The 15,210-nt window shown below is 37.6% G+C and overlaps 1 protein-coding gene across 1 annotated transcript in view; it reads left to right on the top strand.

Moving 5' to 3' along the window:
* Positions 1-5,870: 5,870 nt before the first annotated feature.
* SLC25A46 (solute carrier family 25 member 46) overlaps positions 5,871-15,210 on the top strand; it is a 13,490-nt gene continuing 4,150 nt past the window's right edge. Inside the window, exons 1-7 of the mRNA XM_015826162.1 lie at positions 5,871-6,186; positions 6,687-6,729; positions 10,239-10,296; positions 12,603-12,680; positions 12,900-13,000; positions 13,971-14,027; positions 14,991-15,048. Coding sequence (XP_015681648.1) covers positions 5,949-6,186; positions 6,687-6,729; positions 10,239-10,296; positions 12,603-12,680; positions 12,900-13,000; positions 13,971-14,027; positions 14,991-15,048 — 633 coding nt within the window. The 5' untranslated portion in view covers positions 5,871-5,948. The remainder of the gene's footprint in view (positions 6,187-6,686; positions 6,730-10,238; positions 10,297-12,602; positions 12,681-12,899; positions 13,001-13,970; positions 14,028-14,990; positions 15,049-15,210) is intronic.

Genomic DNA, 15,210 nt, shown 5'->3' with positions numbered 1-15,210 from the left:
ATCTGACTCCTGCTCCTCACACAGCTGAGCTTCATCAGAAACACGACTGGAGGGGCCAGGCTCTTCATCAAGCCGTGAGTCTTGTAATTCATCAGAGCCTCCCTCTGACCCTGATGGCCCCTCAACGGCCTCCTCCACATCCTCCTCAGATTCCTCAGACTCAGCTGTTGGGAACACAGGCTGGCACGGAATCACAACATAATCATTCCATAAGTTCAACAAAATTTACTCTATTGTATGGTCAGGATTACGGCCTCTTCTCAGCATACTCTAATGCAGGGCTTTTCAACTGGTGGATGTGTACCACCGGTGGTACGTTGGCACCTGGCAGGTGGTACGCGACCGTCCTAGAGAAGTGGTAGCTGGGGAGGGGAAGGAGCTGAAGCGGCAGCAGCACCGCACAAGCCTGAGCAAGAGACAGCTGGAGCTGCAGGGCTGTCAGGGCTCAGCAGAAGCGCCAGGATAAGCGCCAGACTCCAACTGATCAATGCTTCTGCAGGGCTCAGCAGAAGTGCCAGGATCAGTGCCGGGCTCCAGCTGATTGGCATTTCTGCAGGGCTGTCAGGGCTCAGAAGAAGCACCAGGATCAGCTGGAGCCCGGCACTGATCCTGGAGCTTCTGCTGAGCCCTGACAGCCCCGCAGAAGCGCCAATTTGCTGTCAGGGCTCAGTGCCAGGATCAGCAGCGGAAGGAAGGAAGGAGATGGGAATGAGAAGGAGGGAAGCATGGAGGGGGGAAAAGGAAGGAAGGAACCGCCCCCCACAGTAACCATAATGCTAATGCAGCTCTCAATGAAATTGAGTTTGACACCCCTGATATAAAAGATTGTTAAGTGAATCTGGTTTCCCTATGAACTTGCTTGTCAAAAGGTTGCAAAAGGGGATCACATGACCTTGAGACACTGCGGCCATCATAAATATGAATCAGTTGCCAAGCATCCAAATGTAAATAACATGACCCTGGGAATGTTGAAATGGTCATAAGTGTGAAAAATGGTCATAAGTCACTTTTTACAGTGCCATTGTAACTTCAAACAGTCACTAAGTGAACTGTTGTAAGTCAAGGACTACCTGTACTTTATCACGTTTTTCTTTTCTTTTTTTGTTCATCAAGTTTTTGACATCTTGCTAGGCGACTGGTGGTACTCGGATATTGCCATATCCTAAAACTGGTACAATGGGTGAAAATGTTGAAAAGCCCTGCTCTAATGCATATTTACTCTGAATAAAATCCAATACAGTTCATTGTGGCATTTTTCATTGGAGCTCTCTTTAGGACTGTGTTCAGAAGAATCTCAAAGACAGTAGAATTACTATGAATCCCGCCACATAAACAGATTAGAAAACTAAAATTGTCATTGTTTATACCACTAATGGGATTAGGAGAATGAAAATAAAGGATACTTCCAGAAAGCACCAATAATCAAGAAAAATAATGCAGCAATTCCACTTTTTTCCTTAATAAAAAAATCTTCCTTATGAAAAAAGCTAGGAGTGTTATAAATTATTTATTTTATTTTGTTCAATTTATATAGATGCCCATCTCACTTACATGATTCTGTGCACCTCACAAATTAAAACAGCAAAGACAAACTCATGTAAATATTAAAACAATTAACAAGAAACATAGAAGCATCGGTAAGTGCCAGCCAACAGACAATACAGATATCTTGCAGGCTCCCACATGCCCACATTATGACGTGAGGAAGAAGAATCACAGAATAAAACATTATCTGGAAATACGTAGAGAAGACATTTAAAATAGAGGATAAGCTCCTGAAAGTGCCAAATAATTAATACTTTATTGTGATAAGCCAAGCCATAACTATGTCTATAGCTCGAACATTCCTCAAATAAAACATTAGATGCCTTACTGTCTGCTAAGAAATCCTGCTTGGTTGTTTTTTTTTAAATTTAAGCTTTAGGAAATTATAGATGCTCCACTTCAGTTATAGAAAACATGATTAAATCCATAGTATAGATTATTTCACACTCATAAATTTCCTCTTATAAAAACTGCTCCATTCTGGAAATAAAAAACCAGTAAATTGTGCTACATATCAATCTGATCCAATTTTATCAGATAAATACAACTTTACAAACAGGCTTCCACCAAATATTCTATATGAGGAATTAAAAAGTGTTTATGCTTATAATGCAGATTTTCTCAGGAAAGGTCATCTGCACTGACTGAAATGTACTGGGGTACATTTCTAGAAAGGGAACTTTTATCATTAGTCCTGCACACTCCTGAGTCTGTCTGGTGACAGGTTAGAAGAAAGACACAGCCTAAATGTCCAAGATTCTCCCTCTCATCCTAACATCAAATAACTGAGAACATCAGTTGCTCAGTATTCCAACAGCAATCACAGCTACTATCAGGATTTACTGACATTTCTCTCACCGCCTATAAATTTCAAAGGCGTAATTTCTCTGCAGTTCTGAAGTTCTTCTGTTGTGAAGGACACTGAGGCTACAGCTTAGACCATTTTCCTTCTATTCACTTACAGCACCTTATAACATCTCTGTTGGCAATGTACACCAGCGAAGACTTCCAATCACCATAACAATGATTATGTGATAGCAGTGTAAGGTCCCAGTCCCTTACTTGAACTTGAGATACCATATCAATCTAATCAGATAACCCAAGCGAAGACTTCTTGATCAAGCAGCACTTTATTTGATCAAATTAAGCAGCTGGGTGGCCAACAATCTGGAACGCTGGCAGAGTTACATCCAGAAGTGCCATGCATTAGGAAATTGGTAGCTTTGTTAGCCAATGAAAATCAGACAACAGAGCCATTACATCATAAGAAAGACATCAATCATTCCTGTACACTCCCTTATTCCCATCTTCAGTATATCCTATCCACGTACATGTTTCCCAAGCTTGCATGAAATTTCTCTGGTGCAAAAACTGATTTCAAAAAGCAAGAAAGCAACAGTTGGACTAAACAATTTCCCTTTGCATATTCAGCAGAATATACAAACACTGTCGGAAGAGAGCCATGTTAGACTGTATTGGCAAATAATCAGGAGCCCAGGAATGCCTTTTCTGTCTAAACCAGGGGTAGGCAACCTTGGCTCTTTTATGACTCGTGGACTTCAACTCCCAGAATTCCTGAGCCAACTATGCTGGCTCAGGAATTCTGGGAGTTGAAGTCCACGAGTCGTAAAAGAGCCAAGGTTGCCTATCCCTGGTCTAAACAAATGACATTTAATAACATGTAATGTCATTTGTGAATGGGGAAAGGAGCCGATGTAAAATATGCAGAAATAGATAGTAATAACAGGCTATGCCAGGGGTAGGCAACCTTGGCTCTTTTATTACTCGTGAACTTCAACTCCCAGAATTCCTGAGCCAGCATGGCTCAGCTTGGAAACCTCTCCCTTTCCCCTCAGCATGGCTGGCTCAGGAATTCTGGGAGTTGAAGTCCTCGAGTCATAAAAGAGCCAAGGTTGCCTACCCCTGGGCTGTGCTCATTGCTGCCCTCTAGCGGGTCTTCAGAAACTTCTCAGCCCAGAACCCCCACCCTCACCCAAGCAAGCTCTTCTATTGACTTTGCCGACCAATCAGCGTTGTTCTCTCAGCAGAGGCTGGAGCGCTTTCTTCAGGGATAGTTTTCCGTCTTTCCAGTCCTAATACGAACCTGTTTAACTTTTTCAATTCCGCCACAGTCCACTCCATGCTGCCCCTCACCTGAGCGGGCATTAAGTAAGACGTGGAACAGCAGCTCACAAACCAGGGATATGGACAGCTCTAACAGGGTACGAGGCAACCTGCCGGGATTAAAACCATTCCCTTGGGAGCTCCCGACTTTGGATCATACTCGCGACCTTCTTCTTAAACTTACCGCATTCGCAGGAGGAGGCGAAAAGGACAAGCGCCTCACGCTGCCACCTTCGCGGGGTTTTAATGAGTCGCGGCAACCGTTGCCATGGACGCAGCAGGACGGGATTCCACGGAGTGAGAGAGGGGAAGCTCATCTGTACCGCTGGAGATCCCGGCTCCCTGGCTGGTATTCCAGCGCCGCGTTTTGTATATGCCGCTGCTGTAAACCGGAGCTAAGTGTAGCGGGGATCAATAGAGGGGTTGTTTTCATGACGAATGATTGTAAGTCGAGGACTAGCTGTATTACGTACAGCACGTACATCATCTATTGTCATAGATGCTATGCAACATTGTAATGATTTTTGATTGATAAGGAAAGTCCTCATGAGTAAAAGTAATAATCCTTAGATAAATTGAAATATCACAGTCTATTTTAACATCTTCAGCCACAAATATTTCAGGCAGATCAAGTTTCAATAGATTTTTTTTTCTCTATTTTGAATATAATATTCTTTATTGGCCAAATGTAATTGGACAACCCAGTAATTTGTCTCCAGTGCATAAGTTCTCAGTGTGCATACAAACAACAAAGTAATATAATCATAAGATACCAATGATAGAAGGTAATAGGAAAGATGAGAAGGATAATAGTAATACAGCCCTGCTACATAGGTAGTAGTTTATGTCCATGTTTATGTCTATGGAGAAAAGTTATTTCTATTCTCCATAGTACAGAATTGAAAACAATCCTTATTAATCATTGAAGAAATTCAGAGGTTTAGTGCAAGAGTCTATAAGAAACAAAAGACAGTAGCTAAACAAAGCGCTCCTATTCAAATTGTAATTTATGTGGTTTTTCCCTTTTTGTATGGGGTAAAACATAAGCTCATAAGTGAGACTCATACAGCATGTTAACTCATAATATAATGTGCTATGGCTTAGCATATTGTAATTTGTATTATTTATCAGATGTATAATAAATACACTTCCTCCAGTTTTTCTTCCAAACCACCAGATAAAATAGGTTGGGCTAAGAAAGGCACCCAATATGCCTCCATGGATAAGAATGGGCTTCAACCTCAGTCTGCCCACTAGTTGTTCGATCTTAACCATTACTACACTCTGGCTTTCTGATCTTGCAGGTACTGCACAAATTGTGTCAATAGCCACCATTAAGCAAAGTATGGATTGATAAAGGCAGGTAAGGCAGATTATTGCATTCCAATGGCTTTTGAGCAACTGAGTGCTTAAAAGTATTATAGAGGAACTGTAACTCAGCTTTGTTATAAACCAAGATCAGTTTTGTATCATGAGCATTTATTTGTAACCCCTAGACCCAATTACTAAAATAGATTACATTGCAGAATTGTATTACACTAATCTAATCGTCAAACTGTAATAAAATACTAAATTTATAATACTGCAGAATTGTTGCAAATTGCCCTTGCTATGTTAAAACATTGGAAAACGTTATGGGAATCACTAGACTCTTGTCAGTTTGCTTAGCTCCTTGCAAATTCAAAGAAATTCGTATGTACTCACTTCACATAAAACATGATTAAACAGTAAGCAGTTCACCAATGTATTTTTTTTTTCAGCTGTGTTACAACTCTGATCTCACTGTTCACTTGTACGAACCTCTTCATATCTCATACAACATTTAAAAATGAAAAAAGGACCAATGAGGAACAGTGAGAATTATGATTCATACCACAAAGGTTTTCTTAGCAGTATTACAGAAGTGTGCCGGGATGGGGGATTTCACAGCAATTTTGTTTTGCAGGCTAGAGTGGAGGCAGAAAACTATTCCAGAAGAATACATGGCACTTGTATTCTTCTGGAATAGTTTTCTGCCTCCACTCTAGCCTGCAAAACCGAATTGCTGTGAAATCCCCATCCCGGTCCTAACCAACGACCCTCAGCTTCCCGCTAGCTGCCAAGTGCAGACAAACCCTACGCCCTAGCTAGGCGAAGTCAAATAGCTCTTCAATCTGACGGGGGTTTGCTTCCGGTTGACGCCCGGAAGTGAAGATTAGAAAGTGGGAGTCGCTGGTCTTGGTTCTTCCCGGTTCTGTCTCTTGCTTGTTTCCCCCGATTCGGCTTGTTTTCGCTGCCCGATGCATCCGCGGCGCCCCGAGGGCTTCGACGGCCTGGGCTATCGGAGCGCCCGAGAGGAGCCCGGAGGCTTCGCGGCCAAGCCGGACCTAGGCCACTGGGTCACTACCCCGCCTGACATTCCTGGCAGCCGCAATCTCCATTGGGGTGAAAAGACGCCGCAGTTCGCCGCAGGCACACCTTTGGTGGCGGCTGGGCTCAACGAGGACCCGTACCTAGGAGGCGCTGGCACCAACTCCGGTGCGTAAAGCAAATCGCGAGTGCGGGAGTGGCACGCGTAGATTAAGAGCCTGGCCTCCGCCCTTAGGCAGCAGGTGCTCCGGTGCGTCAGGCAGGTCTGCTCTGCAGTCCTCATTGGTTACGTCTGGTCCAAAAAGCCACCGGAAACGGTGTGCTAACCCATTTTTGGCTTTGGATGCTGTCCAGCACTTTTCCTGTAATCCATGTCTATAGGTGTGTCTCTTTTTGGAAGCATTTTGTCACTTGAGTGGCATATGCTAGGCACTTCCAAAAAACAAGTTACATAGTACCTGGAATAGTATAGATATTATTTAAGAGGTATGAGGAAATTAAGTATTTAACTTATTTAGAAACACTGTATTTTCTGCAGTTGATAAGGATGCCTAATATGCTACATTTCTTGGATTTACTATATAATTCATTACAATGAATAGTAAAAATTCCATACTGAAATGTGTTTCTCATATTCTGGCTTAAATGTGTGGTTATCTGTCTTTTAGAGCAATTAAATCGGTTTGCAGGCTTTGGGATTGGATTGGCAAGGTAAGAGGTCTAATCTTCTGTTAATGGCATTTTTTTAATGCAAAAACACTTTATTTTTTCAAAATTCATGCCCACTAGGTAATTCAGAAATTGAATATTGCCATTAAACTTTAAACAAAATGTTACAGTTGAATTTTCATAACTAACACTTAAGTTATTAATATTGCTAAGTAACTTTATTTAATACTAAATTGATATTTGTTCAGTTTCTATGGTCGCCTATCTCAGTCAATGACTCTAAGTGTCTTACAATATCTGAATCTATTTGATATTGCTAACTAACCATCTGAATCTATTTGATATTGCTAACTAGGCTATTCATATTGTTCTTGCCTAGTCTTTGGCTATTGATACTAATGTTTGCAATAAAGCTACATTAGAAAAAATTACTCATCTGGAAGGAGATTGTGTTTAAAGTCTCAATCTGAACCAACAATTCTTCAAGTTGGCCTCAACCTAAATAGTGAAAATTTGGAATGATAAATTTGCAAAACATCTGCTCATAACTGAAAGAAGTTCATCTCTTTAGAAAGAATAATTAATTCATCTGAGCAAACGGGTGCTTAACTATGACAAATTAGCCATAACTTGCCTGTGTATATGTATCCAAACCTGGAGTCTTGTTAACTGTTTGTCAACAAGATCTAAATGGATGAATTGGATTGACAGTAAAAGAAATTTCTATTTATAAAAATCCAATTTCTTTCAGAAATTTTGTGTAAGAAGTTCCTTAAGAGTGTTTATACTTGATGTTGAGCCAAATAAATGTTTTGAAGATTCTGTTCTTATACCTTTCCCATAAGCTGTCTTTTAATGTAGTTTTTTTTTTTTTAAAAAAAGGAGTTATGGATGATTTCCATATTTTATTTAGAGTATATACATTTTTAGCCTTTTAAACCTACATCCACTATGAATATAATCTCATGAATTTCTGGTTGCTAAAAGATAATTGAGCACTTTCAATATATCATTTCAATGCATTCAGCATTTTGTTCTGAACTAAATGAAAGCTAGAGATCTGAAATTAGTTGTACTTTTTATGGCCTCATTGTTACCATCAGTCTACTTTCTAAAATCTCAGCAGACTTAAGGAAATAAATAAATTTTTAAATGTTTTAAATAATTTCCATTCAACATATCTGACGTCTACTGAAACTTTAGTTTCATTATTATAAAGCAAATTGGAATAAAGTGCCCCAAAGTATTGTCAGACGTTAGAACACTATCATGTACTGAGATATATAGTATGATATGAAACCATGAAAAGCAATAACTAGAATGCAGTTGACATAAATTATTTATGGTTGCTTCTGAATATAAATTAAAATTCTTACTCGTGACTACTATTATACTCAACACTAGAGCAATTTGACAACCAAAGAAACTAGTAAAGACATCCCAGCAATATTTTGGAAAACTTGGGCTTGTAAATATAGGTTGTCCTCAACTTACAACCATTTATTTAATGACCATTCAAAGTTACAATGGGACTGAAAAATGTGACTTACAACTAGGTCTCGCACTTACAACCAACACAGCATCCCAATAGTCATATGATCAGGGTTGCTTGGCATCTAGCATTTACAGTGGTTGCAGAGTCCTGGGCTCATGTCATCATCATTTACAACCTTCCTAGCTGTCTTCTGGCCAGCAAAGTCAATGGGAAAAATCAGTTTTGCTTCAAGACCACACGATTCAACAACTGCATTAATTTGCTTAACAGCCATGGCAAAAAAGCTCATAAAATTGGCTGTGACTCACTTAATGACTGCCTTAATGTAAATTTTAGTCTCAATTGTGGTCATAAGTTTATTTATTTATTTATATAAATTTAATAAATAAATAAATAAGTTGAGGACTACCTGCATGTCCCAATTTGGATGGATCTTGCTTAGGTAACAACCAGCTGTATCATACTAGAAGCAACTGTTGTATCCACAATTAGTAAATACTGCAGTTAACTAACTACATAATTTTGCAAAAACAATAGCAGAAGGAAAAAGAGGATATATTTGTCCTATTGCAACCATTTTATAGCCTTACAAATTAGCTTGTCACGCTGTGCTATTCATACTGGTTTTTCAATCATAAAAAGACATTTTTACAACATATATGGATTTTCTTTAATAGCGTCATTCTACTAAAAGCAGAATTTTGAATAATATAATCACAAAATAAATAGATGAAGTGCATTTTAATTCTATTTAGGTACATATACAGTAAACTCTTTGTTTCCTGGTTGTAATTGGTATAGAAATTGCTTGAGGGGATACTCACTATATGAGATTTTTTTATGTGTTGGTAGGTCCAATTGGCCATGCAAAAAGCAGTATAACTATCAGATTAATTTCTCATGAGAAAGAACACAAACCACTTGTTCCCTCACTTTCCTAAAACAAAATGACAAATCTAATAAGATGGGCTTTGCCAATTGGCCATTGTGGTGGTTTTTAACTGCTGCTTTTTAAAGGTTCCATTGTAACCATAGGGGAGAATAACCCCTCCCCTTAGAAGTGTGGTACCTAGCAACTAGTGCCAATAGTGCGGTATGCTTTCCTTCTTAGATGGCAAGGCATTCTCACACAAGTAGTCGAACCAGCTACAGTTCTTGCTGCTTACATGTGGCAGGGCTGACTGATGAAGTCTTGGACACGGATCATAACGTACAATAATTCCTGTCTGGCTGTTTAATGTGATCTGCTGATTTGTTTTGGTTTTTGTGGCTGTGTGTGTATATATAAATGGATTGCATAGCTCATGTAAACCGAATAGAGAACAAGTATTTCACATTTCACTATTTCTAGATGTTATCAAACTGATAGTTCTGACAGTTTAGTTTAGGCAGTTATCAAACCTGTCTCGTACCTATGTATATTCATTTCTATAAATGCTTAATTTGTAGGTTTTATTCCTCTCTGTGTTTGTATTGCCGGGCTACTTACATGTTATAGTAGCCTATCTCTGTCTTTCAGCAGAGATGGACAACCTGGATTCTTTCAAATGTAAAAAAAATTGTGGAAGTTATATCAGAAATTCATAAGTTGCCTATTAGAATGAGCTTATTTTGGGGAGGTATTTTGCTTCATCAGAATTCAGAACACCACTTCAAAACAAAACAGTACCCATCTTCTACTCAGCAGAGTAGTTGCTTGGTTTTGATCTAATAAATAAGTGGGGCTTCTGAACATATGCAGTGCATTCAGTGCAGACTGTTACTGAAAGAAACATACTAACCTAGTCCCATTATCCCTGCCTTATTTTGTAGAAGCAGAATGACTCATCTTAACAATTTTCCATATTAGAACAAACATTTTGTATTTCTTATATATGCAATAGAAGCTGTAGTTCATTATACAGCTTAGATTTTTGCAGAAGGCAGATGTATGTGAAGGTTATTGAGACTTGTCTATATGTTATAAATTTTAATTTATAGACATCACAGTTGTACAAATTAGAATGACTAATGTTCTAATGAAAGTTGAGCATTTAAAATAATTGTTTCTTCACAGTTTATTCACAGAAAATGTACTGGCTCATCCTTGCATCGTTTTGCGTCGGCAATGCCAGGTAAATTCTTTGGGCTATTGTGGACTATTATTCAAATATTTGTTTTGTGTTTCTCTGTTGTAGTTATGTAATTAGGACAGCAGGTTCCATGCATATTTAGTAGATTTTTATAACTTTTTCTGATTTTAAAAATGTATTTCTTCCTTTTGTAAAATAGAAAAGAGGTACAAGGGGTATCAAAAGATTGTGAAGTTAGTTTAGCCTGGCAAAATATCCATACAGCCAAATAACTCACATTTCTACATCAAGTATTGTAAATAAATTGTTTTACTGCTCTATCTGAACCACTTAGTAAAATAGAACTGAATTTTCCATTTTAGATAGCTGGAATAGCTTTACCCTAAGTTCATCTTTTATATTACTCCTAGTTTAAAATTTATTTAATAATTCAGGTCTACTATTTTATATATTTTAATGAATAGATAAATTGAGATAGCATCCTCCTTTTTTCCAAAATTATGAATTTGTCAAAATCTTTATCAGTGTAGCCAATCTTAAGGTAAAATACTTAAGGAAATTCATTCAAGCTGAAATAAGTATTTCGGAACCTCTGGGAACACATAAAAACCTCTCCTTTGAATCAGTACACCATCGATAACTTTACAGCTTCATGAAATTGCTTCGTAAACCACTGTCAGTTGTTTCCCTATGTCAGGGGTTTTCAAACTTGGCCCTTTTATGACTTGTGGACTTCAACTCCCAGAATTCCTCAGCCAGGCATGCTGGCTGAGGAATTCTGGGAGTTGAAGTCCACAAGTCATAAAAGGGCCAAGTTTGAAGACTCCTGCCCTATGTGGTGCATGTATACCAGCTTTGGACATATATACATATGGAGACATCTCAGAGCAGCTTCCAAAGCAGCAGCACAAGCCTAGAAAAAACAACAGGAACTTCATGGATTTGAAAAAAGATTCTTCATACAAGCTCTTTCATGTTCTGAAGCACCTCTTCTGAAAAATCTGCACATTCCTAAAAATCCTCCTCCTAATATTTTGAAGACAGGCATTTTAGTACTTGGATCTGAAGTAATCAAAGCTGCTGTCCCTGTTGGTGAATCTCTAAAGGAGCTTATGCCTTTTGCTGGTTTTACTCATAGCCATAATGGCTCAGAAAAGTCCATGTTTTTCTTAAGGAGGCAGTGACATGTGGTCAGGCCCATTTCTGTCTCCTTGATGTCCCCTAGTTTCTTCAGTCTGTGCTACTACTATGCAAAACAAGAAAAGATAGATAAAACAACGTGTCAATGCCACTTTTGCACTCTTGGATCCAAAACCTGGAACTTCTAACGTGCAATGAAATATAAAGATTATCGATAAGATTGCACCATTTGTTTTGAATTTATTGTCACTAATATATGGAATTTGATTAGATATAATAATAATAATATTAATAATAATAATAATAATAATAATAATAATAATAATAATAATAATAATAATAATAAAGTTGGAAGGGACCTTGGAGGTCATCTAGTCCAACCCCCTGCTCAGGCAGGAAACCCTATACCATTTTGGGCAAATGGCTGTCCAGTTTCTTCTTAAAAACTCCCAGTGTTGGAGCACTCACCGCTTCTGGAGGCAGGTGGTTCCACTGGTTAATTGTTCTAACTGTCCGGAAGTTTCTCCTTAGTTCTAGGTTGCTTCTCTCCTTGATTAGTTTCCATCCATTGCTTCTTGTCCTGCCTTCAGGCGCTTTGCAAAATAGCTTGACTCCCTCTTCTTTGTGGCAGCCCCTGAGATATTGGAACACTGCTATCATGTCCCCCCTCGTCCTTCTCTTCATTAAACTAGACATACCCAATTCCAGCAACCGTTCCTTATATGTTTTAGCTTCCAGTCCCCTAATCATCTTTGTTGCTCTTCTCTGTACTCTTTCTAGAGTCTCAACATCTTTTTTACATCGTGGTGACCAAAACTGAATCCAGTATTCCAAGTGTGGCCTTACCAAGGCATTGTAAAGTGATATTAATACTTCACGTGATCTTGATTCTATCCCTCTGTTAATGCAGGCCAGCACTGTGTTGGCTTTTTTGGCAGCTGCAGCACACTGCTGGCTCATATTTAAGTGATTGTCCACTAGGACTCCGAGATCCCTCATAGAAGTATTTTTGCATGTAGAAGTATTCATACAACATTTAGTGCATCTAGAGCTTTAAGAGATCCAGTTCATACACATCATTAAAGATTTATAATCATGATTTGTCTACACAAAATAAGCAATAGTGATTTAGCACATATATGTGTGTGTATACACACACACACACATTTTTACACTTGTGTATATATTTTATATTTTTATATTTTCAGGTTAATTATCATGCCAAGAATTATCACCTTACTCCGTTTACAATCATCAACATTATGTATAGCATCAATAAAACACAGGTTAGTACTTGCTGTCAGTTGGAGATTATTTATTTATAAAGTTAGCTTACAAATTTTTAAAGAACAATACATTTGTTATTGTTTTTGTTTTATTTATGTACTGTGACTTTCTCATATATTGTAATAGTATAAAATGGCAATATGTAAAGAGGTTATTACTTGGTAACATTGGCCTTTTCAATACATCCAATATTGAACTAATTATAACTTAAATTTCAGGGCCCCAGAGCTCTTTGGAAAGGAATGGGGAGTACTTTCATTGTCCAGGGTATAGCCCTTGGAGCAGAAGGGATCATCAGTGAATTCACGCCCTTGCCAAGGTATAATCATTTTTTGTCTCATTGTGTTAAATAAAATATTAATAACTGTATTAAGATTCTTTGATTTAATTAGTTAAAAAATAAGCCACTCTAATAATTGTTTTATGATGAGAAACATGAATAAAGCTATCTGGATTAGGATCAGCACTACAAAACAGCATGCTCACATTCTTGGATAAACCAGATTTTTGAGCAAATTATTTTAACATTCTAGTAAGAATACAGTATAGCATTGTATCTATTGTATATTCAGATATAAACTAATAATAATATATGCTGAAATTATATTAGTGGGAATTCTAAAAAAGGGTAGACTTTGTTATACAAAATTACCAGTTAATAAGATTTTCTGCTCTATAAGATAAAAATGAATACACATCTTTTCTTGTCCTTTTGAGGCCCTGTATTATTATTCCTTTATAATGCATCTTTACATCCATTACCAGTTCTGTATTATTCTTAACATAAGCGTGTCTTATTTTTTTCTTCAGTTTTAATGTAAGTAATGAGATTGTGGAAAGGTCCAATAAGTATTAATAAATAAAACAAAATATAGCATAGGTAATCCCCAACTTACAACCATACATTTAATGACTGTTCAAAGTTACAATGGCACTTGGAAATAGTGACTTGTGACCAATTGTCACACTTATGACTCTTGCAACATCCCCATAATCATGTGCTCAAACTTTGGGTGCTTCACAACTGATATATAAATGTTTGCATTTTACCCAATACCTTTATTTTTATACTACACGAGCTTTTATATCTCTCAAACAAAACCCAATGTGACAGTAACACTGCTGTGTACATAATGCCCCAATTTATTTAGAGTACCATGGGAAACTGATGCTTCTCCAGTTTAACTATAGATTATATATGACTCCTTACTGTAAGCATTGCATAAAGTAATGATTTTCTGTATATTCTAACTTCTGCATGAATAAGAAATCTTTTTTAAAAATTTCAGAGAAATTTCATACAAATGGAATCCCAAGCAAATAGGAGGACATCTGACCCTAAAAGCGTATGTATGATTGATCATACTTTCAAATTAATAACCATACAGGCAAAACAAAAGTGAAGCATAATAAGACTCTCTCTATTATAGAATAGCAACATCAATTTGAGCAGGATTATCTGGATTTGTTGGAGTACCAATTCCAGAATTCCCTGTTATAGAAAAATACCATTCTGACTGAAAATTCTGAAAGATAATCCCACACTGTGAATGGATCAATTTGTGGAAAATTCTTGAGACTTTCAGGTTGTAGTATTTTTTTAATACTAAATCTGTTTTCTTCATTTTATTCTGATGATTCCCTTGAATAGATGCACACACACACACAAATGCAACATAGTTGATAAACTGAGAATGAATTCTCATTTCTTTTTACTTCTTTCCAATTAAAGAATTTAAGTAGCATTCAGAAAATGATATACAATGGTTTTGAAGAAACACAAAATACAAATACTTGTTGACTTACAACGATTCATTTACTGGCCTCTGATTTTTGGTTGCTCCAGCATTCCCATAGTCAAGTGATCACTGTCTGAGTGCTTGGCCATTGGTTGCCATTTAGGACCAATTGCAGCACCCCATGATCATGTGAGCATCCTTTGTGACATTCCCGACCAGCTTCCCACAAACAGAGTCAATAGGGGAGCTGGCAGGAAGTAGGAAGATGCAATCACATAAGGTCTTTGCTTAATAATCCCCCAGTCTTCACTTAATTACAGCAACAAGAACTGCTGGGATTGCCATTGCTGAGTGACATGGTCACATGACATCACATTTTTATGACCATATGACTTAGTGACAAAAATTCTAGTTCCAATTCCCCTGGCAATCTGAGGATTACCTGTATGGCTGAAATAGATTAAGACTTAAGGTAATTCTTGAGTGGGATGTTTGAAATAAAAGGATGTGATTGGACTTTAGCAAATTGGATTTTGATTATCGAAATAGTAACTGTATTTATTCCTCTAGGTTGACGTGTATGATAGCAATGCCTTTTTATTCAGCAAGTTTGATTGAAACTGTGCAAGTAAGTTTTGTCTTTATGTATATACATATTTGCATATTCTTTTGTATAATTCTGGGGGAATCAAAATTGGAAGTATCATAGCCTTGGAACTGAGCTTTTATATTCTGTTTTATATCTATTGCTTCTGAAGGAAAATAGTTAAAATTTCCAAAATTGTTAGAC

The sequence above is a fragment of the Protobothrops mucrosquamatus genome, unplaced genomic scaffold, assembly GCF_001527695.2.
Source record: "Protobothrops mucrosquamatus isolate PMUCROS unplaced genomic scaffold, P.Mucros_1.0 scaffold2985, whole genome shotgun sequence".
NCBI lineage: Eukaryota > Metazoa > Chordata > Lepidosauria > Squamata > Viperidae > Protobothrops > Protobothrops mucrosquamatus.
The sequence above is the reverse complement of the archived record's forward strand: the minus strand, read 5'-3'. Positions and strand labels throughout refer to the sequence as shown.